We start from the raw sequence: 23915 nt of genomic DNA, 5'->3' as shown, positions 1-23915 counted from the left end.
CTTCCAGGTTCCTGTCTGAGCTCCTGCCTGACATCCCATCACAAAAGACAGTGAGCCATTAGCTGAAATAAACCCTTTCCTCCCCAAGTTGCTTTTTTGTCACAGCAACAGGAAAACAATCTGGAATATGCAGTGACTGGTGATTTTAGGATGGAGAGGTCTGGTAAGATGTGGATGACTTCACTAGTCTGACATATGGCCTAGTGAGGATCCCTGAAAATATCCTCCTTAATTCCAGGGAAACTGTGCTACATACCACAAGCTTGGGAAGAGGCAAGGAACCTTGTGCTGTGGAAGGAGCTGCCTGGACCTCACAAGCAGAGCCAGAACTCCTGTTACAACAAGCTCTGAGGACATGTTGGAACAAAAGTACCAATGGTATATGTTAATGAGGGGTAGTGATCCCCTTTTCAAAATTCAGAATGATACAAGCATTTTCCAATACAAGTACATTGTACAAGTTTTTTTAAATGTATAGACAGTTATTGGAATTAGAATAATGAGTCTATCCAAGAGGTTACCTGCAAGCTATTCATGCACAATCATCTTTATCATCTTAATTTTAAGAGTTTTCCCTTATAGGTCTGAAAAACTAGAGTTTATCCAGATATGAGCAATACTAGGCCCACAGCAAACAAAGCCTGCTGGAACTGAGTCGTGGCTTCCCCTCTAAGGAGGTATATGAGCCCTGATTTACTATGTATTTTATGTTCCAGGCTATATTCATGTACCTGAAGACATTTGTATGCAATCCCTGGCTCAGCCCTCTGTGAGTTAAATAATTCATTTTAATTTACATCAAAGAATCATTATAGAAAGCAAGTTACTGATTGCTGCTTTAAGATATCAGTATCACATGTATATGTTTGCTTTTTAGGATGGATTAACTTCATGATAAATTAACCATGTGTCTATAAACATTAACAAACTCAAAAAGTTGCATGTGCTCTGGTCTTTATACTATGCAGGGTGAGTTCAAATGTTCCCACTATGGTTCCAAACACCCTTTGCTCTCACCTGTATTTTGTTTTATGTGTAGCATTTGGGGAATTCCTTTTATCACATCCTTCCTGCCCTTAAATTCTTCTCACTCAGCCATCTGCACTTCCACCATGCCCTATGCTCCAACCTCTACTCCTTTCCATTGTAGCTTATTCATCCCAGTATTTAAATGAATTCATTTGAATGATCTTAGAAATGAACCTCCAAAAATATAACCTCTATCATCACAATTTGGAATATACATACATACATACATACATACATACATACAGTAGACACATATGTATAATAGTCTATGTATAAAATAACCATATATATATATATATATATATATATATATATATATATATAAGACCACACACACAGGTTAAGAGAAAACAAAACTCTGAAGATCAAAAATACTGTCATTTCTGAATTGTTGATGGAAAGTAATTTGATCTGGAAGACAAAGAAAAGAGAGAAGTACAAACACATTTTGAAGTCACAGTGCCCAATACACAGTATTATGTAATCATTGACAGGTCCGGGAACTTATTTGATACTCAAATCTGGGGACTGTCACCATTGATTTTGTAGTATGTTGAATGATATGATAATGTCTACAGCAGGCCTGGAGCAATGACTAGGTTGATTTAGCATTGGACGTGCAATCATGTGGACCTGGGTTCAGGTCTTTGGCACTACACAAAGTCTCACAGCAGCATGGTGGTGTGTGTCTGTAATCTCAGTGATGAGGAGGTGGAAACAGGAGGGTACCAGAATCCCCTCCTGTTGGTCAGCCACAGGATACAAAGAGTAAAGGAGACACTTGATACAGTCCTCTGGCCTCCAGACACCTGAGTGCACATACATACACACGGACTATACACATACTCACACACTGAGATATCAATATTTTTTTGCAACCATTAGACATTAGCAACCATTAGACATTGGAATTTTGTAGCTATTTGTTAAAATATTTTATAACATAAGCTAGTGGCAAAACCCTGATAAATAATTCTCTGGAAAAACCCTGAAAAACCCAAACAAGAAAGATCAAGGTAAAAAAACATAGCTGCCTAGAACACTCTAAACTTAGGATACCTAAAATTATCAGGAGGAATATTTTAATATTCAAGTTTTCAGATAACCCTCAAAAAATGTTATTTCTTTCAGTTGAGTGTAAAATCAAGAATGGAAAGGCAGTGCTTGAAGAATACAGTGCCAAGATGCTGTCTTGTGACAAAGGTTGCATGTGGACTGAAGAGTCACAGGTAAACACATGTGTGAATGAGGAGCCTCAGCCCAGAAACAGGAGGGAGGTTGGGCCATGGTTGGGCCATGGTTGGGCCATGGTGAGCTTTCCTTAGCCAGGGCCACTTTGTGTGCTCTAACACATGGCTGAGTGGAAACCTTCTGGCACTATGGCACTATATTTAGACAAAATTCAAAATTACACATTACCCGGGACTGAGGAGATGGCTCTGTGGGTACACTGAACAAGAGGACCTCAATTTGGATGCCTAGCACCCATGTCAAAAAAAACAAAAAACAAACAAACAAACAAACAAAAAAACCCCAAAAAACTGGGCCTGCTACAGCCTGAAATCCTAGCACTGGGAGGCAGGGATTGGAGGATTTCAGGGGCTTGCCGACTACCTGCTGTATCCAATTATTGAGTTTCCAGTTCAGAGAGAGAGGGAGAGAAAGAGAGAGACAGAGACAGAGACAGACAGAGAGAGACAGATCTTAGCTCAGAAAATAAAACAACCAAGAGTGATCGAAAATGACATTCAACAAAATCCTCTGGCCTGCACGGGCTTATGTACCTACACATGCAGACCCTTGTACACACACATGCACAGGAGCACACATAGAGTACACGTAACTTTCTATAGCACAGATAAAAGATCTGAGGGCGGCATTGTCACAGTCAGGCCCATTAAATAGGGAGGAATATCTACACATCTCTAGATGGTATGTTTTAGGTAGGAACCATCATCTCCAAAGCCCTGTTAATGGCTGTCAACATGACTCTGCCCAAAGGGTAGGGAATCCAGAACACATATCTCCTGATGCCCCGCCCCCATTACACACACAGTAGTGGATAATGTTCTCCGCTGCTCTGGTGCCTGGGCTGAGAGCCCCCTGTGACTCCTGCTATCACATAATTATGTCACCTTTCTCACAGAGAACGCATAATCCAGACACAGTTGGTTTCAAATATTACTGGGTGGCAGATTTGTTTGTAAAGTGGTAAAATTAGATAATGCATCTCATCTAAATTCATGCTCTCCCTCTAATAATAGAATCGTGTGGTGGCTTCAGAAGGCATGCTGTAGCATCATCCAGTAGCAGTTTGTGCATTAGAACACTCTGTACTCCTCCAAACAGCCAACATAGCTCCTTGCACTGCATCTTTGGTGATTTCCTTCTATCCACTGCATTCAACTGTCCTTCTGTTCTCACGAGGCTACTTGGACAGTAGCTTACATTTTGAATAATAATAACTGTGGGTACTGCAGGGCTGTCAATTTCAAAGGTATTTATAAATTACACACACACACACACACACACACACACACACACACACACACACACAAAATGCAATGAGCAATGTGATTCCGCTTAACCAGCTCTGACTACCCACTTTAAGAAAATCACAGGGTGTACCTAGGATCCAATGCTAACAATTTGTTACGCAAGACAGTGTTATAGCTTTCTAAGTGGTAAGTAACTGTTTAAAAATTCCCAAGCATTCTGAAATGTTTCACTTAAACATTTCTGCAATAAAATCTTATTGAACTGTTGCTTCCATTAATTTTCTACAGACTAGAGAGCAAGAAACTCAATTCGATTTTTTGCTTTCAACTTTGCCTACTACAAGCAAATAAACTGTGGCTCTTTTTAAAATAAACCCCTGGCCTTGAGTTTTGGCCCCTTAATAGTAGCCTACATGGTTGACTACCCTTGGTGTCAAATTTTCTTAAATTGTATTTCTGTCAGTGTTTCATTTTTTTCAAAGCAATGGGCCCTATAATCGCAAGCACTGGTCTGTCAGGAGTGCATTTTAACAGCACGACACGAGTATTTTTCACTACGGGAGACAAACAATGATATGTATTACATGCAATAAGCATTGCTTTGGTACACAGGGTTCTTTTAGCATTTATCTGTCTCAAATCTCACTGTGTCCTGAAGGGGGGCTTGCAGGGGAGGGAGAGGAACCCTGTCTCATACTAATGTCGCCAGTGGCTGTGGTACAGCAACACTCACCACAGCACTCACGAAAGAAAGGCTTGGTTTACTATTAAATGACCACAACGAGACCTACTAGCTCATAATTAGCAAGCCTCTCATTTTCAAACAACTATCCCAGCTTTCCCTTATAACTCCTTTACCAAACACTCATGCTTACCTGCTCCCATCACAAAACGTCATTATCAAGAAACTTTCAATCAAGCATTAAAAGCTACTAATATAGAGTGATCTCAAAATCGGTGGTACAGAATTCCCAGGGGTCTCTTAAAATATTAGCATTTCAATTTCTATTTTTCTTTTATTTCAATATCACTATCATAATTTTAAAATTTTTGCAATGGAGAATTTACAATGTATCAATTTTAAGATTTATTTTGCTTGTTTTAATTACATGTACATGTCTCTGTACAGACAGGTGCCCCTGGGTACAGTGGCCATGGAGGCTAGAAGAAGGACACAGTACCTCTGGACTTGGAGTTACAGGCAGTGGTGAGCCATAAAATATGGATGCTGGGAACTAAAATCTGGGTCTTCTGTAAGAACAGCAAGCATTCTTAACCACTGAGCTATCACTCTAGCCCACCCCCTAAGATTAATAAATATAGATAAGTTGAAAGGTTCACACTTAACTGCTTTAAAGAACACCATCACAATGTTTAGAGAACACTGTGAAAAATAAAAGACTCAATACAAAGATACCGGCATCCTTACATCCTTGTCATTCAAGAAAATGACAGAAAAATCAACACTGTTATGGAAACCTAAACAACCTAAAATTTATAATTCTGCCCCAGGGATCATTAACTAGAGTGCTTTACAAGGTCATGGACTTTCACATGCTAAAATGGGGCAAGTGAGGGCAAATAAGATATCCAACAAAGCTGTCACTTCAGTTACAGAGGAAATCCAATTTTCACTAATTCCCCTAAAGAGTCAAATTGGCCCTAATAATAATCTCTACTGTTAGGAAATCTTGTTTTTTTTTTTTTTTTTTTAATGTGGCCTCAAGTGCACATGATATTTAGCTATTTCTTCATCCATCTTCTTTGTAAATGAAAAGCCGGCAAAAGATCTTATTACAGTAGCAGCTTTTCATATTCGTGATTATTAATCACTCTTAAACCTCATCTTAATCTGTTTCTTTAATGTTCTTTTTATGTTTAATTTTCCCACTACCTTATCTTCATAACTCAGGGAAATTCTTCCTTCACAGCAACAGAAGCCGCCAGTGAACTAGCAGTTGCTATGCTGAGCTTCTTCCCAGGGTGATTCCCCAACAAATCCATGAAAGGGCACAGTACCCCGACTTGCCATGAAGTGCATGGAGGCCCACAGAGGTTGAGTAACAGCACCCTGACTTGCCAGGGAGAACATGCAGGCTCACAGGGGTGGAGTAACAGCACCTTGACATGCCAGCAAGTACATAGAGGCCCATAGAGATGGAGTAATAGCACCTCGACTTGCCAAGAAGCACATGGAGGCCCACAGGGGTTGTGTAACAGCACCTGACTTGCCAGGAAAAACAAGAAGGTTCACACGGGTGGAGTAATAGCGCCCCAACATGTCAGGAAGTATATAGAGGCCGACAGGGGTAGAGTAACAGCACCACTCCTTGCCAGGAAGTGCATGGAGGCCCATAGGGGTAGAGTAACAGCACCCCAACTTGCCAGGGTGTTCATGGACGCCCACAGGGGTGTAGTAACTCACAAAAGAGTGCACATCTATATTGTATTGGAGTGAGGCAGATTTCAAATCTAGGCTGTTCACCATTCTGCTTCTCAACATACCTCTGAAACCAGAGATTAGGTCTAACCTTGCCTAGTGGGTGAGCTATCTGAGGAATTGATGAGAATTTGTGTGACTTATTTTTTTGTAAGTTGATATTTGCAGAAGATAAATATCATATGAATCGGTCCTACCAGGGACATATGACTGTTCTGCTATTGGGGCTCATGGTGACAAGAACATCTGTGGTAGGAGAATGTGTAATGAGTAGCAAGGTGGTTAAAGTTAGGAGATATTAAGCCTGGTGGAGTGGCTCACATACATCATCCCAGCATTCAGGACCCACAGAGGCTGAGGCAGAAGGAGAGTTATGAGTTGGGAGCCAGCTGTGCTCTACAGCTATACAGTGAGTTGTAGGCTAGACTGGGGTCCAGAGTGAGACTCTTTCTCAAAAAAGAAACCAACAGGGATATGTATGTAGCTTAGTAGAGATCTTGTCTGGCAGCACAAAGCCTTGGGTTTGATTTATAGCACTTTGTTACCTGGGCATGATGGCAGAAGCCTGTGACCCAGCACTAGAGACATGTGGGCAAGAGAATGAGAATTTAAGTTCATCTATAGCTACAAAACAATTTTAAGAGCAGCTTAGGAAACAGGAGACATTGGCTCAATAAACAAACAGCAAGCAAATAAAAGAAAAGGAAACAAAAAATATATAAAATAAAACCCCACACTACACCTGAGTGGTAAAAACCAAAGATTCTGATTAGTACTAGTAGATAAATATCTAAAATGAACTTTTAAAGTTATTTTAAATTTTCTCAAGAGTTAACTGTGGCAGGTCTCTGCAGATGTCCATTGTTGATCAAAAGCCCAGAACATTTAACATGTTCAGTCAAATGAACAATCAACCTTCTCCAAAGATGGGCTTTGTTTAATAATGACCTCTGACAAGTTTATTTACACAATCAACAAACTGTAGGGTCATGACGAAGCAACCTTTCCTTGAAATCAAAGTAAACTATCTACTTTAGAAGGAGGTAATGACAAATGATTAGGAATGTCAACTCAACCTTCACAAGATGGCAGTCATAAGAGGTAAGCCAGCTACTAGGAGAACTGGAAACCACAGGAAAACGTCCCTGGGATTCAAGATGACAGTCACGATTCATTCTTACAGAGCTCTTTGGCTAACACTACTTTGTGAACAGTATATATTACAATTTTTGTGTATGGAAGTGAGCCGCTGTTTCAAGGTCCATCAAATGTGTCTCCCTGTGAGATTCAAAGTGCATTAGCCCAGATTCTCAATAAATATGGTGACAGAACCTCAGCTCATCTTCTAGATTTATGCATAGGTACAAACTTTGACTTGCATTCAGAAATTTAATTCACTTCTTTCACTTTTAGGAAGTAACACAGTTTATACATATCCGGAGAGATTGCTCAGTGGTCAGTGCACCGACTGCTCTTCCAGAGGACCTAGTTTCTATTCCCAGCACATACATGGTTATACACACAACTGTCTATACCTACAGTTTCAGGGAGATCCAACACCCTCTTTATGTCCTCAATGGGCACCAGGTACATATGTGCAAAACAGTCATACCCAATAATAATAATGTTCTTAAAAATTTTAAAGGAAGAACAGATATCAATTTTGGGGTTTTTAAAAGTAATGATTATCTCTTCCTGGTTTAAATTTAGCACAGGTGAACTAGGTTTAGGTTTGTGGTAAGAAACGAAATTCAATGTGAACAGCCCCTGCTTAATGTTTGTCTCATAGTATTAAGAACGTGATTTACTGAGTAATTTCCGGTAACAATGCATCTTTCCTAAAAGTCATCTTAATGCTCCATATGCTGATTAGAGCAAATACGTCACGCTAAATGTTTTCTTTTTTCCTAGAAAACAATTTAATTTCATTAGTCTAGACTTAATTTTTAAATTTTATTTTAATTCCCCCCCGTGTGTGTGTGTGTGTGTGTGTGTGTGTGTGTGTGTGTGTGTGTGTGTGTGTGTGTATTTAACTAAGGTCTTGTACATACAAGGTAAGTGCCTCACCACTAAGCAACATCTCAGGTCCAGGCTTATCTTTGAAAACCACTTCAAACTTAGTACAACTGACTTCAAAAGTTGAAAACTAACCAGGTTTGAAAAAGTTCCATCTCTGCAATTATTACTGCCTGGGTATTGAAAATACATCTCAACTCTGCTGTCATCTGGCCAGAGTTCATCAGCTGGCCAGTAGATGTCTTTCTGAGTAAGAGCTCTGGTTTTCATACCACCTCACTGCAGCAGACATCTTGTACTTGGGATTGAAATACTATGGAGTTCCAATGATCTTTCAACCACGTCAATATATAAGTATAGGTGTTGACTAAAATCAAACACAGTTATACAATAGCCTGTGGATTACTTGTTAGATAGTCATATTACCACATCCTCATGGTTTTTGTTTTTTGGATCATATTTCATAGCTACTGCTTAACCATGAAGGTTCATTGGTACATACAAATAGACACCCAAAGAAAAATTACAGTAAATGAGTGACAGAATTTCCCATGTAATTCAGTACACGAACTCTAACACAAAATGGTATAGATGAGTGCTGCCCAGAGCACACAGCTTCCACAGGGGGCACTCAGAATTTTAAGGGCAACTCCCACTGTACTCATGACAGAACAGCAGAGGTCCTTACACTGACAGCCTTTTACCTCTATGGCTCTTGATCTTGCTACACCCACAGCAGCATCTTTGATGCTCCTCAAACCTATCAGGTCTTTGTCCTGATTATTTATTGTGCTCAGAATGTGTTTCACATGCATGCCCCTCATTAGCTCTGTCATCTCCTTCAGGTCTGTAACTGAGGATACTGTCTCAATGAGTACATTTCTGTATAACCTAAGATAGAAGTCAGTTCTCTATTTCTTCATCTCTTCTGTCTTCTCTTCCTCTCCATTTCCCTCTTCTGCATCTCTCTCCACACATACATGTGTGTGCATCCATGCTTGTGTACTCTTGCATACACAACACACACACACACACACACACACACACACATACATACCACATGCTCCATATCTCATTTCCCCCATAGTTATTAATGCCAATATAACCTATTCTTGTTTGGATGATTACTTACTCTGTCTAATTAGGATAAAATTTCCACAAGGGCAGGAGCTATTTTCATGTTTTATTCAGCATTATATCTCAGGGCTTTGTTATCCTAGAATAATGATATTTGTTGGATGCGAAAATGAGGACAAGAATGCTGAATGTTTTGCAAGATGTCAATAGTAACCTCCATTGATACCTGCCAATGTCTGCAAAAATATGCACAGGTTCAAACACAGTTTCACCTTTAGCTTACTCTAAATAAAAAAAAATCTATGAGGCTCAGATTTTCTAGAAATTTTTAACTTATAATACTATTTTTACAAAGTCTATATTTGTTCTTAAAAACCTTCCTTCTAAAATTTGTCTTTTCTAATTTATTTTTACATGCTGGGGACTAAACCCTGGGCCCTGTGTATACTAGGCAAATACTATACTACCTAGTTATAGCTTGAACTTCCTCTCATGTTTTTCTAATTTCACCCAGTCATACACTGGCACAAGCATGAATGCACACACATGTATGTGTGGAGAGTCATTTTTCATGTTGGTCATAACTGGAGTAAAAATTTTTATATATCCTTAGTTATTTAGGAAGAATGGTGTCAATATTTATCAGTTGTAGAAAAAAGTTCTTCACAAATTTCTGACCGAATAGCTGATTATTCACAGAGTAAAATATCAATAACTATATTTTAGTATTGATGTGTCATGGAAAATCAAATAGGAATATTACATTTTACATCTATTATTTATGGCAATGAAATATTGATACTCAAATTATTTGTTTGTATTTCTCATAGTATAAATAAATGCTTAATGAGATGTTCATGTGCAATCCTTCTAAATTTTAAAATTAGGCTCCAAGTATAGTTTCACTTTTACAATTTGAACAGACCTGCCCATAGCTATCCATACCCATACTCAGTGTTAGAGGGTATGACCATTCTTTCTATTTTCTTTCTCTATTCCCATGCATCTAAGCAAAGGAACAGGAAACAGTCCACTCCTCTAACTCAGCCTTTATATGTCATGATTGGGGAGAACACACTTTTATTGAGGAATTGATAGATGCAAGATAAGCATGTACTCATGATCATAAAGAATTATAAAATGGTATAATCTTGATTTTTTTATGATATGTGAGCATTGTATCAAAAGATATTACTCAAGACATTCTAAATATTTTATTTTATTTTAAGACAGGGTCCCTTGTAGCCTAGTCTGTCCTCCATTTGTTGATCCTCCTGCCCCAATCTACCAAGTGCTAGAATTACAGGCATGTGATACTTTGCCACAGGTAATACTATAAAAAATAAAACAAATCAAAAAATAATTTGAAAAGCAGATGACTATGTACTCATACTTGAACTGTTATTAAAAATGGCATTGTTCTGGAAGTTCTAGAAACTTAATTTCCCAGCACATGTGGAATTAGCTTCTCTCTGTGTGTTGCCTTTTGAGATCCTGTAGCACTAATGAGATGGGAATTTAGTTTTTCTCTGTGGTATTTAGATTAATATTAAATGTTAGCATTATCACACTTTATGAAGCTCTATGCACCTTGCTTGTCCTCCTCATATTTGATATTTATGTTTGCTAAAACTGATCTTCTGTTTTATTAATAGGATGAACTTGATGTGGACACCACTGTATTGCACCAGTAATAACAATTTCACTTAAATATGGCTTTAGCGTGCTCCTCAGCAAATAATCCTTCAATTCCTAAGAGTCTTTTATTTTCCCAGTAGCCCAGTTGGAGAGTTTTTAATATTAAATTGAATCATAACAACACATGCTGATTAGAGTCTAACTTAATACACAAAGCTTAATGTTAATTTTATAAGTTCAAATCAGGGATCTGACTAGTCCAGGATGGTTATTTATCTCAAGTGCGATTTTATGTGAAACTTGTCAAGCCTACAGATAGTTATATTTTACATATCATGAAAAGCTAATGCCATAGAGGAATTCAGAACGATTTAGAACTATGAAAATAATGCTTAGAATTTGTTATGATGAGCTTAGGACAGAAAGCAATGCTGGTCTAAGTATGATGTGAGGAGTCTGTGTGTTTGATTGCTGGAATCCTCGTTCCTTTAATGCAAAATTATCCATTGGCATCAACAAAGAGAAGGAAAAACAATGAAGTAAAATAAGTTGTTTAAACTAACAAAAAAACTACATGCACATCACATGTTTCACAGTATAAACTTTCCTCAAAACGAATTTTACATAAATAACTCAACAGAGGAAATACATAGTCAGTTTTCAGATAAATTGTTTCTATCATTCAACTCTAACTAGAGAAGACAGGCTCAAACTCCAGAGGAGCTGGTGAAAACAGAATCAGAAGATAAACATCAAGTGGGAATAAACCCAGTGTTATGAGATCTGTCTTTCACTTTAGACTAGCAAAGACGTAACATGTACCAGCAGATCAGTCCTGTGGTTTCCAACACGAGGAAATTAGCTTCACATGTCAGCTCCTCACAGATTTCAAGGCTCGACATACCATGAAACTGGAGAGTCGAGAAGAGAGGTGAGTGACTTCTAACAGAAACACAGATAACACTCGAACCAAAAAACAAAACAACAAAACAAAAACAAATCTGAGCAAGAGAATAAGATATTGCTATTTTTATTTCTACCTCCCTTCTTTTCAAGATCTCATCAGATGCTTCTACACATTAGCTAACATTAGTTGATAAAAGTGAGGCATGTCAGCTAACTGGGCAGTGTAGGGGCCTGAGATGAAACTTCTGTCTGTGATGGAACTGAGGAAACGTTTTCAAACAAAATACCAAAAGAGGACTTGGAAGGGTTGCAGAGCAATGAGGGAAAATACCCTGATCATTTCTGTGGCTAAAATTCTTATTTTTAGGATCTGTAATTTTTATGTGAGGCAGAAAACTGAACCACATAATGCATTTTTATAATGTAAATATTCATCAAAACCGTTTACAAAATTACTACTTTCAGCATATTTTCAAAATGAGATTCCTTAATAAATTATGTTTATGCAGTCCAAACACAGCATTAAGATGTATTATTAGTCACTTAATGGAGGCTAATGGTGAGTTTATAAATGAAGTGCTGGCTTACTTTGATATTTTCTAAGAGCAACCAAAAATAGATATTCTTTCCCAGAATTCTACACATTTATAAAGTGCAAAATAAGCATGCTTAGCAATCCTCAAATGTAGTTCTTCTAGATGCCTTTAATCCTAAATATACTCATAGAAACAGATTTTTTTTTAATTTTTTGCTAAGTCAGGTGTGTCTAACTTATCCAAATTCCATGTACAAACAACCTTCACTGAAGTCTTCCATGCATTATAAAATGATGAAAGAGACAAATCAAATAGTGTGAAGTATTCTTAATATTCCCAGAGAGTTGGTATTTTTCATGAAAATAGCTAAAGTACATAAAACAAATCAAAACAAAAATCCACAAAACAAATAGAGTTAATTATATGAAGTATGTAAATATTCATTCATTACAAATGCATAATTGTGGAACTAAAAATAGAAAGAAGTTATAGCTAAATTTACAAAGGAAAAGAAATTCTACATATAGATTAAATTTTTTTAACAGGCATAATTTTTGTGTATTTGTCTCTCAGGAAGTCTACTATTAGCCACCAATTATTTTCCCAGACAGGGAACATTTCTCTAAAGTGTTGCATCAAAAGAAATTATCATCCATTCATTATACTGCTCTATGCATACTATATAGTCTAAATGAGAATTCAGTAATACTTTCCTATGATAAAAGCAAAATGGAAAAGTTACAACTCTTTATAAAACTGTAAATAATGTAAAATAATTTGCAAGGGTTATAACAGTATTTTTCAACAGACCATAGCATCAAGTATGTTCATGCATCAGAATATTTTATTATACTAAGATCAACTAAGATATTCATATATTATAAAAATTAGGACTGTAGTAAAATGCTTGAAATGAAGCTTGCAGAGAAAAGTTTATGTGTAAAGTATCTCAATCTAGTTAGAAACTTCTTTCATTTTTAAACTCAGATGATAAAAAGTTATTTTAAAAAATAATAATGTACTGCTTTCCAGGGCAAATATTTTCATCTGCTTCATATTCAGAAGGCGAAAGTGAGGGGAAAAAGAACGAATACTTTATTCCACATTAAGACAGACACTGTGCTTCATCTTGCCTAGATGAAACAGTATTAATAACACATTCCTATTTACAGTTAAGATTATAATTGCACATCAATATAAATTTAATCTTACATAAAAATTTAGAAGTACTAGGTTTGATCAGTGTGAAATAAAGTTATAGCTAGATTGATGCTCTGCGCAGCATTTTATTTTAATTTTCTCTTTAAGAGTTATATTATTATATTAAAGCATATAAAATTTGCAGTCAGCAGAGCAAGCTTCAATCATTTTAGTTAATTGGCAACTTTGGTGGAACGTGAAACATCACCCTTTCCCAGTAGTTTCATTTTAAACAAATCATGCTCACATATAAAAATAGCAAATTGCATTAAATTTTATATAAGACATTTTACAGCTTCTCATGTAGAAACAGCTATAAGCAGCTTTCTTTTATGGCATACACCAGAACAAACAGCTTTGAGTCAACTCTCTGGCAAGACACCATTCAAAGAGACATGAGATATAGGTTGTGTTGACTTAATGCTTAGAATACACCATACCAATTTGCAGGCTTACAGAAACACTAAAAGCAAAAACTGTCCCAAAGATAGAGTGGTGAGATCCGATATTCTTTTTTTTTTTTTTTTTTTTTTTTTGTGCCTCTGGGTCAAAAAATAAAGAATTGTCACGTTTCTGCCATTTCTGACTATTTAATGTTTACACAAAGTCTTAATTCTAAAACTCTGGTAATACACCGGCTACTCACATTTTCCAAAATGAAGTAGGAGTGACAGCAGCGACTAGAGTCTCTTAGACATGACACTAAAGGTTGCTATATTTATTCAACAATTGACTATTCTTATATATTATCATTTTTAAACTCAAGCTTAGAGTCTAAATATGCTTTTTGTCTCTCTTGCAATCAAGTTACCTTTAAAATCTTTGAAAGAATGCATTAATGTGGTGGCCACATGTTTAACAAACGCGCTCCTAGGTTTGGACACAGAAGTGCCTGGCAGCAGTTCGACTGCACATCCTTGTTCTGAAAGTCGGAAGAGGTTTCAAAAGTTGGTTATTTTCTTTCTTTCTGTATGAGGAAAGTTCCAGGGAGGGAAAACAGTCCTGAAAATGGGCACATTTTTCACCTTGGATATGTACATCCTATGTTCACAGCAAAATATCAGATCAAGTAACAAGCCGGAATGACAGGTCAATTCTGGAAAGCAAGCAGCCCCACTCTGGCGTCTGAAGGAGCACAGTGCAGGTGTTTTATTTTTCCTTAAATGCAACTGACTGTGTCACAAAGGTTAAAAAAATGTCTTGAGGAAAGACACAAATATCACAGTAATGATGGTTATACCTTCAGACAGTATCCTGCTATCTAAATTCCTAAATTTTTGTATCATTTAATACCTCAAATCACTACTCAGAGAACTTGCATGTTTTCATTAGGTAACACTATCCCTGTCATTCAGAATAAGAGTCAAGTCTTCTAAAACTCATAGCTTAGAAGGAACTGATTTTTTTGTTTTTCTTCTTTAGGGGAAAAAGTTAATTAGGCTGTTAAATACGGTTGGCAAAAGTATTTCCCTCTTCTCCAGTTATGAACAATTATCTGGTGTATAAAAATACCAATAACCAAAAATTTATAAGCATGGATAATGTTTCTTTTTGCATTTTCTATTTTCTTTCTTAGGTAACTAGTGACTCTGAGGGACGATACAGATATGTGACTTATCTGTGGTTTTTCTTTTGTTAATCTAACAAAATCACATAATACCCAAAGTTAAAAAATGTAACTATTTTGAAACAAAATTTAAGTGGTTAAAAATTGGCTGTGAAAAATGCAAAAACAATATATATTGAACAAAGAGGGAAATAAGAAAAGTGATTTTTGAGGCTTAGCAAAATTAATCCAGGAGAGTATTTGTTCACTAATCACAACCTTGTTACTTAATGATATTCTTCCCCTATTCTTTCCCATGTCAGCCATTGTTTCAAATTCTACCTTCCACATATTAGGCATCTAATAAACATTTATGAATGGCTATATCCAATCAAAGATTTTGATCTATAAATAAATTTGATTTTAAATACAGGATCCAATTATTTAAATTTCCTAGAGGCACAGTTATACAATGTCATCAAGACCTATGCTTTTCACATAAAACATACCACATCTGTGGCATATTCTACACCCTATAACACAGCATTTTATGCACATACCAGTTCTCCATGTCACATTGACACTTTCTGCATTGACAAAATTGCCCAAGTCACATTACACAGCAAACCTTCAGCTTAAATAAGGAGTAAGCTTGCTGTTAACAACCTGATCTGAGATGTTAACAATCCTTGGTCTGTTAATGTAACAACTGGTCATTAATGTGGTAATGACCAATTTAAGAGGAAATTGTTCTCTGAGAAATGAATATATTGGTGATGAGGACCATATTTGAAAGAGTAAGATGTATGTATACTGTTACCTGATACTAAAATGAAAACCTAGCAGAAATGGAAACCTTTATCACAGAGAGTAACATGCATTTTGTTTTTTTTAAAAAGATGAAGACTTCAGATACAGAAACTATTTTGATAAATTCCCTTGGATGAGATACTTAATTGGGATGATCGAATGCTAAGTTAACACCATATTCTATTTGCTATCACGAGGAAGAATAAAATAAAACAAATCTAAGGTTACTTTCTCTGCTGTCAACCCATTGAAAATGCATAACTATTTTACCCATGAAACAGGCAAACTCAACATTTCTAATTCAGAAATATCCCAAACATCCAAACGACAATCTTTACACTCTTCTTAATGTTTATCTTTTTTACTTATTAAAATGCCTACTCCAGCTCAAGCTGTATAAACTCCGTTTGCCACTGCAACCTAAACCCACTTGATATACTGAAATTGTGCCTAAATGTAAGTCAAAAGGAGTCGAAAAGCCGTGAGCACCAGTTAGCACAGACAAAGCCAACCTAGAAAGCAACACGTCAGATCCTGAAAAGCAAACACAACTGCTTTATCTGGAAATGAGGCACTCATTCACAATGAGCACAGGAGACATTTTTATTTCAAAGAAGAAAAGTTCAAAGACTGCAGAGTTCTGAAAGAATTCATGTTGTAAGTTAACTCTGATTAGTTTTGCCACCATAATGAGGGAAATCCTGGCTCCTGAGAGTCACTTCCCATTGTTGGCACCTTGTGTGCTTCTGAGCTCTGGGGACACGGGGAAGTGGTAACAAGTGCTTGTAATTAGCCAGGAGGCCATAAGCATAAGCCAGAAGCCCTGCTACCAGGGGGAGAGCAGAACGTGCGAAACCACACTGGATTTGCCCCTATGCAACTACCATTAATCAAAAGATAAATATGTATTAGGATAAAAATCTGACTTTAAATAACTGAATTATAGACTAAGAAAAGAGGGATCGAATTTCTTAAGAACCACCTCCCGGAATGGCCAAGATGGTTGGTTAAGGAGTTACTACCAATTGATAAATTTTGTGTCATAAGGAAAACGATTCAAATAAATAGCTTAATGTCAGGCTAGAAAAAATGATTAATTGTATCAAATATGAAAACCCAAATGATGCCATATATCATTTCTCTAATTTGATAGATCCCACTTTATTAAGATAAGTAATTTGAAGCCAAGTCAAGTCACAGAGTCCCCTGAAAAGAAAATACTTTCCCTTCAGTAGCATGTCTGTGTTGACTGAAAGCAGGAAGCATGTTGAACTAACTTCAGGCTGTCATAACCACGGATACCGACACTGGCTTGAGACTGTTTGGATGTTTATTTTGGAAGATGGCGATTGGTTCCCATCAATGCTGGGGTCTTTACTTTTTCATTCTCTATACAACCACAAGAGAGTCTGAGGCTGCTCAGTATTGAAGTGATAACTTCAAATATCACAGGGTGGCAAGACACAGTTAAATGTGCGCCAAGGTTCTAAAACATTGCAGTAACTATACTAATGAATACAAGTCAAGAATTTAAAACTGATTTTCTATAGCATATGTGAAACAGGAAACTTAGCTGAATAACCAGATTATTTTGTCTAACTAAAGTTGAATTTATTAAAACTACAGAGCTAAAATATTCAGCTAAGCAACCAATGTGTTTCTCTTTGTCAGACTCAAGCAATTTCATCTCTTATGCTTTAATGAAAGAAGCAACCTGGATGCTGTTTTCATCTAGGTACATCCTTGGCATTAGCTGCCATTTTCAATGTAAGTAATGAATGCCTGATTCCTCAATCAGAGCACATGGACAAGCCAAATTAAAACACTTTAGGTGTTTGTGTTGGCTATTCCTTAAGCAGAAGTTTGTGTGATACAGGCCAACATTTTGAAGGCTGGCAGGATAACATCTTTCAAGAACATCAGTCGGTAGTTAAGGAAATCAAATAAACAAACCAAAAATACACTTACAAATGTACTTTAAAAGGCATCCAGCCATCACTGGATATCAAAAGATAATCCCTACCTCAGGTAGTCTCTGCGACAGAGGATAAGGTTAGCTTTAGTGTACAGGGTGGAGCCCACCTCTCCCAGACGACAGTCGCAGCAGGCACACTTCAGGCAGTCCTCATGCCAGTATTTGTCCAGCGCCTTTAGGAGGTACCGATCCTTGATTTTGCGGTTGCAGCCAGCACAACCTTTCGGCTTGGTGTCTGGCTGAACTGAGAGCATTTGTATGCCTGAGGGAAAGAATTGAGAAAAGAGAACTGAGACTCCAAGACAGAGAGGAAGACAAACAGGTGAAATAGTTAACACCCCCTCTGCATTCCTTCTTTTTCCTCCCTCCCTCCCTCCCTCCCTCCCTCCCTTCCTTCCTTCCTTCCTCTTGTCCTTCCTTCCTTTCTGAGAGTAGTATTACAACCAAACTACATTTTGGACAAAAGTCTCAAACTTTGTAAAAATCCATATGAAAACCTTGATGAACTCATTCACATGAAGCAGCAACAGTGATGAACTGATGTTGCATGCTGGACCGTGATATTGGATATCCTTCAATCATTTCCATAGTGTTCCATTCTCCACACAGAACACGTGAGTAAGTGGGTGACAACCCAGAGCAGCAAGCAACTGAAACTAGCTCCTGTTGGCTGACCTGACAGGGATCAAAACTGAGCTTTGCTTAACTGCAGAAGCAATTCACTTAACATATGTGTGGTGGAAGAAGCATGCATCTGTATGGGACATTCAGAATCTTAGCTTAGTGGTACAGATGTTTATAGATAAGTACACAGTGCATCTGTTCCCGAAACCCATCAATCCTATAGGGCTTACTTACATCCAAATACTTGCTTCTGTATCCTTGATATTTCAAAGTATTCATTGTGTTAAAATAACAAAATGTATTTATTTTCATACACATTAGTCACTGCTTATATTGAAGACTCATCACTTATTATATAATATATGCTCCAATCTAATACAAGTATAGGATTATGCAACTGATAGCCACAAGTATCCACTTATTTTATAAGGGGAAGAAGAAACAAAAGAAGACAAAGTTCAAGAATATATAAAATTACACAGTCAACCATAAATAGATACATTATAGAAAGTATACATATATCATATTAAATACCCCCATAGTCTATATGTCAACGATGAACATTCTTCATAAGCAAGGAATCCTACTTCTATGTGCTTTATAACTGGACTGAAATATTTTCAATTAATTGAATATTCATTTTTGAGTTTTTCTTTATTTTTTCCCAGGTGTCAAACACTCAGCCTTAAAAAAGAAAGAAAAGCTGGCCAGCTGTGCAAAGCTTCATCATTATCACATGATGGATTTGAATCACTATAAAATACTGCAGACATCATCGATTCCCTCGTATTACAAATTATAATACAGAGAGGCAGGGAAGTGAAGGGGCCCCTTGAAAATTGGACGACAGACAGTGGCACTATGGATGTGGTACCAGGTGGTCTACCTGCACCCACAGACCACCCCTTAATATTTAGTTTCCTCTCCTAGGCATAAAGTTTTAAACTTAGACAGACAAAGATTAAAATAAAAACAAACCAGCTAATATGAATGCATTTAAGAGAGTTTCAGAAGGGAAAAATTCATTTCTCTTCAATATAGGTAAACTCTCCCTTTCTGATACCTTATGATGAAGGGTTCAACCCTCATTACCTCCCCTGTCTGTAAAAGAAAATCACATTGGTAAGAGGCGTGAAAACATGCCCACAGCTGAATAAGTTTTTCAGCTACCAATGGCACATGAACTACACGTAATATTAGAATGTTCTTGAGCTTTCATTAGGAAACAACTTGTCTGGTGGAGCAGCCGACGAAGGAATGCAGGGGGGAAAGTGGAGTGGCTGTTTTGTGTTTCTGACATGCTGGGCTGTGGTATTCTGAGCTGTGAACCAACAACAGATCTGTGCACAAGAGCAGGTGGTATCCTCGTAGCCTGCTTTCTGCCCCTTTCTTTTGAAGGAGCTAAGGGCCTATTGTAGATTAATCATAACCCTTGATAGCCTTGCTAAATCTCACTCTCTAGAACTTCTAACAAATGAAGTTTCTTTGATCAGAACTAGTTATCCTTTTCTAGCAAGGTCCCACAAGGCACGAGTCCCATTAATTATGGTGCACAATGGGCCCAGGTGCCTCTTAGTCATATACCTTGGGGGAGCAGGGAGATTTCGATTTACTAAGGAAGTCTGGATTTCATGACTGAAAGCATCTAGAGGTATGTTAAAGGTAACTGTCCTAATTATCTAATTTGAGTCTGTGTTTTTTATATCACAAAGCTAAACGATGAAAAATAGTAATTCTTCTTGGTAGTAAGCTAAGCTCCATTATTTTCCGTGTTTGTGACATTATTACTAAGTGTAAAGAGTCAGCTATCTTTATTCAAAATAAATTGTAACCAAGACAGCAGATACCAACATTTGGCACAAGGAATACTATACTGCTTGTCTTCACAAAATGTTTTTGTTGTGTTGACATTTTAATTTAGCACTCAGAGGCCAATTAATAACTGAAACTCTTTCTTACATTCTGTTTGACCTTGTGCATAAAAGAAGTTTGATATTTTCTATTCCATCCTCATATCTTCTTTTAAAGAACATTACCCCTTTTCTCTTGCAAATGGAATCTGTTCCATTCTATGCATTAAAAAAAATTGTAGGAAAACAATCACTTGGTAGTCACCGTGTTGCCAGGCACCTAAAAAGCAGAAAGCATTGAACACTCTCTGCTCTTGATCCAAGAGAGTACGTCTGGGGAGAGTTATGTGTTCGTGGCTGAGAGAGACACTTCACAAGTTGCTCATAGCCCATCAGCACTCATAACTAGTTTTAGATTGGCATGCAAATTGTTCTGAGGGAAATTCTTATTGCCTCTGAGACCCTGCCATTCTGAGTTATTTGACAGTTTAAGGGAAATCATAATTTTAAAAAAAGACATAAATAATAGCCTGTGCAGTGTGCTGTGCAGAAATAAGTAGAACCGTTTCATTTAAACTCTGGTGAGCTTTTAATTGCCTGGATTGCATTGTGAGAAGGCCTGACGGTTGATTGCATCCATTATGTCCCCTTGTTCTGTGCCATTCATCCGCACAGCCTTAGCTTCAGTAGTTAACACAACAAAGTAACCACAACTCCACAACACACAGGGGCTTAAAAAATAACCACAATAATGAGAGATGTGCAGCACTTAGGCACAGTGTTTTTTCTTTCTTTCTTTTCTTTTTTTTTTTTTCTTCACGGATGTATTATTTGGACTGATCACACAGAATGAATGGAAAACATTCTTTCCCTTTCAGAAGATTTACAGAGGACAATTTGGGAGAAGGAGAAGGGGCTCCATCACGAAAAGCTTTTGGAGGAGAGGATGCTAAAATTGGGACCGCAGGTTTCGCAGCTGGGAGCAATGACAGAGATTAAAAGAATTTGGCCAACACAGCCTTTGGATTGCCAAGAGTACCAAACAAAAGATTTTCTCTCCTCCTGCCCATCTTCATCCCACTCCCACTCACTCCCCCTAACCCAGATTGGAAAACTGGATTGGGCCTAAAAGCTTGTTTCTCTCTGTTCACTGGCCCAGAGCACCCCTACAGGCTGCAGCCCCCTAAGGGAAAACAATGCAGATAGATGTCCCCAAATCTCTGGCACTAGAGCTGCTTAACTCTGTTCTGCCCCTTCAACTCCCAACCCCCCTCCGCGTCCTGCCACCACCCTCCCCTTTTTGAGCAATGGAGCTGGGAACCAATTTGATTCCCTTTTTCTCCAATGCAGCTGCAAGGCTCAGAGATACTGACATTTCCCCACTCTTATCAGTTTAATTACAGTTACCATGGCAGCAAAGTGCTAGTGCTTGGCAAAGGCCAACAAGAGATTTGCAAGACTGGGTTCAATTTTGATGCAGCTCACATGCAAAATAAAAAAAAAAAATAAGAAACATACATACACTCTAACAAAGAATCCCCTTGCGGAGTTTATGATCCAACCTTTTGTAGCTGTGTCTTTGCAGCCACACAGGGATGGTTCTGCAAAGAATGCACCAGTATTTGTGGCACCTAGCGAGATTAATTGGTTGAAAGCAGCAGTCTTTAAAAGCAGTAGCAACAATAATATTTCATATCTTCATCAGTAGAAGAGCTGGCAGGCGTTGGAGCTAGCCACGAGTGCCTGAGCGCCCCGAGAAAGTGCATCTAGGATAGACTGTAACCTTACCAAAACTTTTCTCCTGTTTCTGCATGAGTTGACTTAGGCTTAGGCGTGCCCGAGCGGCTGCAGCTTCACAAGGAGCACCAAGCTCACAAGCAGGAAGTAGAAGAGGGGAGTCACTTGTATTTGGGGCCCAAGCTTGGATCTGGTGAGCAGCTTACAGGGCCGAGGATCCACTATTGTGAAGCCACTTTGGGAGCTAGGGTCTAGTGGCGAGGGAGGCAGGCGGTGGGGGAAGGGATGAAGAAACGTGTAAAATGATGGCGAATGACAAAGCCACATGCTTCCCTAACTCTGCCCGTAATCCTAAAATCCCAGCGGCCCCTTTTAGCTTCCTGGTAACAAATGGATTTGATTAAACCGTCACACGCAGTGTTAGCATAGCATATCGTGTTCGGTATGAAAAAGATCATAAATCTGACTTGTGTTTCATAACAGCAATCTGAGTAGCCCCCGTTAAAATGTGCTGAATCTCTAGACCTGTTAAGACGCAGGCACTTGGGTCCAAGGAACCTGCTTCCACTGGACACTTTTCTCCTCTCTGCATGCTCCGACATAGTCACTTTTGCGACACATAGAAGCAGTGTTTTGTTATTAAAGCTGCATAGGGTAGAAGCAGGGGTGTGGGCAGGAACAAGGTTGTAATTTCAACTCTTTCTTGGGGGAGGGCATGAATTTCACCAAGCAGGCATGGAGAGGTCCGAGAAAATACCCAAGACTGACACCACTTCCCTCAGTCTAAAAGCAACCCCCCCCCCCAACCTTTGCAAACTGTCCCAACCCCTTTTCCGGAGTCAGAGTGTGTGTATGCTGCAGCTCCGGATGAACTTTGTCTATTATGTTCTGGACTCCTACTTGAGATGTGGCGCTGCAGCGGCACGCTCGCTCCCCTCTTCCTCAGGCATCCTCATCTTCCGCCCCGCGTCTATTTCGCGTCTCATCATAAAAAATAATGATGCCTCCCATGATTTAAACAAAACAAACAAATAAAAACCATCTCTGCCGACCTGCAGCCGGGTGAAAGTTGCAGTGGTGGTGGTGGGGATGGTTCGGGTGCAGCTTTACTTTATGCTTCATTGAGAGAGGATGGGGAAGAAGAAGAAGAAGAAAAAAACACCCAACATCCGCACACGCACGCGCGCACCCGGAGACACACACAGCACAAATAAGCCGACGCGTGTGTACACAGCCTCTCACTTACCTTCTCAATTAAGCGATACAGGGGAGGGTGTTCAGTGAGCACAGAGGCTGCTTGGTAGCGCTTCTCCTTGGGAAAGGTCAAAAAGAAACATTGTTTGAAAAAAAGGGGGGGTGGATCTCTATTTTTTTTTTTTTTAAGTTTAAAATAATGAGGTCCTCCAGGATCCGCCAAGTACCAGTGTGGACCGCATGCGAGCCACAGGTGTCCTTCTTTTAGGCAACTGCAGTCCAGGGGGATGTCTCTCTTGGTCCTGGCTCCAGACAACTTACCCCAGCAGCGTGCGAGGAGCCCGAGCTGAAGGAAGCCCTGGCTCTCAGCCGCAAAATGCAATCCCTTCCCAGCCAGACATAATACAGCCCAAGAAAAGGTCACCCAGTTATTACAGCGCAGCGGAGCCCAGGCAGCACCTGTCAAGACCACAGTGGAGGCAGCTCCCTTCCGATTTAAGAGTATTTACCTCTCGCCCCCACCCCTCCCTCTTCTCTCCCTCCCTCTAGCTGGCTCCCTCGCTCGCTCGCTCGCTCCCTGGCTCGCTGGCTTGCTAGCTTGCTCTCTCTCTCTCCCCGCTGTCTGTTCTGCAGCTCAGTCAAGTACAGCCACCCTCGGAAAGTGCAAAAGCAGCCACGAGACAGATCCAGGCTTTGTTGCTAATTTCCCAGGGTGAAAATTGACAAGCCTGCGAGCGCACTCAGCACAACCCAATGCATATGCTACTGACAAACGCTGAGGACCATCCCCTCCCGCCCATCCCCATCACACAGAGAATGTGACCTCTGCGGGACTGGAC

General features: G+C 38.7%; 1 protein-coding gene and 1 long non-coding RNA gene across 14 annotated transcripts in view; one reads left to right on the top strand and one right to left on the bottom strand.

Annotated features, from left to right (window-relative positions):
• Lmo3 (LIM domain only 3) overlaps positions 1–23915 on the bottom strand; it is a 62787-nt gene that overhangs the window by 35515 nt on the left and 3357 nt on the right. For 3 of the 12 annotated variants that reach the window (XM_037204041.1, XM_028872199.2, XM_028872197.2), the window contains exons 2-3: positions 23129–23194; positions 17720–17933 (exon numbers count right to left, since the gene is read on the bottom strand). In XM_037204041.1, coding sequence (XP_037059936.1) covers positions 17720–17925 — 206 coding nt within the window. In that variant the 5' untranslated portion in view covers positions 17926–17933; positions 23129–23194. The other 9 variants (XM_028872196.2, XM_028872198.2, XM_028872194.2 and 6 more) reach the window with 9 other exon arrangements.
• The window catches only part of LOC114695040, a 6025-nt gene continuing 5775 nt past the window's right edge, over positions 23666–23915 (top strand). For both annotated transcript variants that reach the window (XR_003734787.2, XR_005091156.1), the window contains exon 1: positions 23666–23915. This exon is cut by the window's right edge and continues 67 nt beyond it. This is a non-coding gene — a long non-coding RNA (uncharacterized LOC114695040).

Source organism: Peromyscus leucopus, chromosome 3 (assembly GCF_004664715.2).
Source record: "Peromyscus leucopus breed LL Stock chromosome 3, UCI_PerLeu_2.1, whole genome shotgun sequence".
NCBI classification, from domain to species: domain Eukaryota; kingdom Metazoa; phylum Chordata; class Mammalia; order Rodentia; family Cricetidae; genus Peromyscus; species Peromyscus leucopus.
The sequence above is the reverse complement of the archived record's forward strand: the minus strand, read 5'-3'. Positions and strand labels throughout refer to the sequence as shown.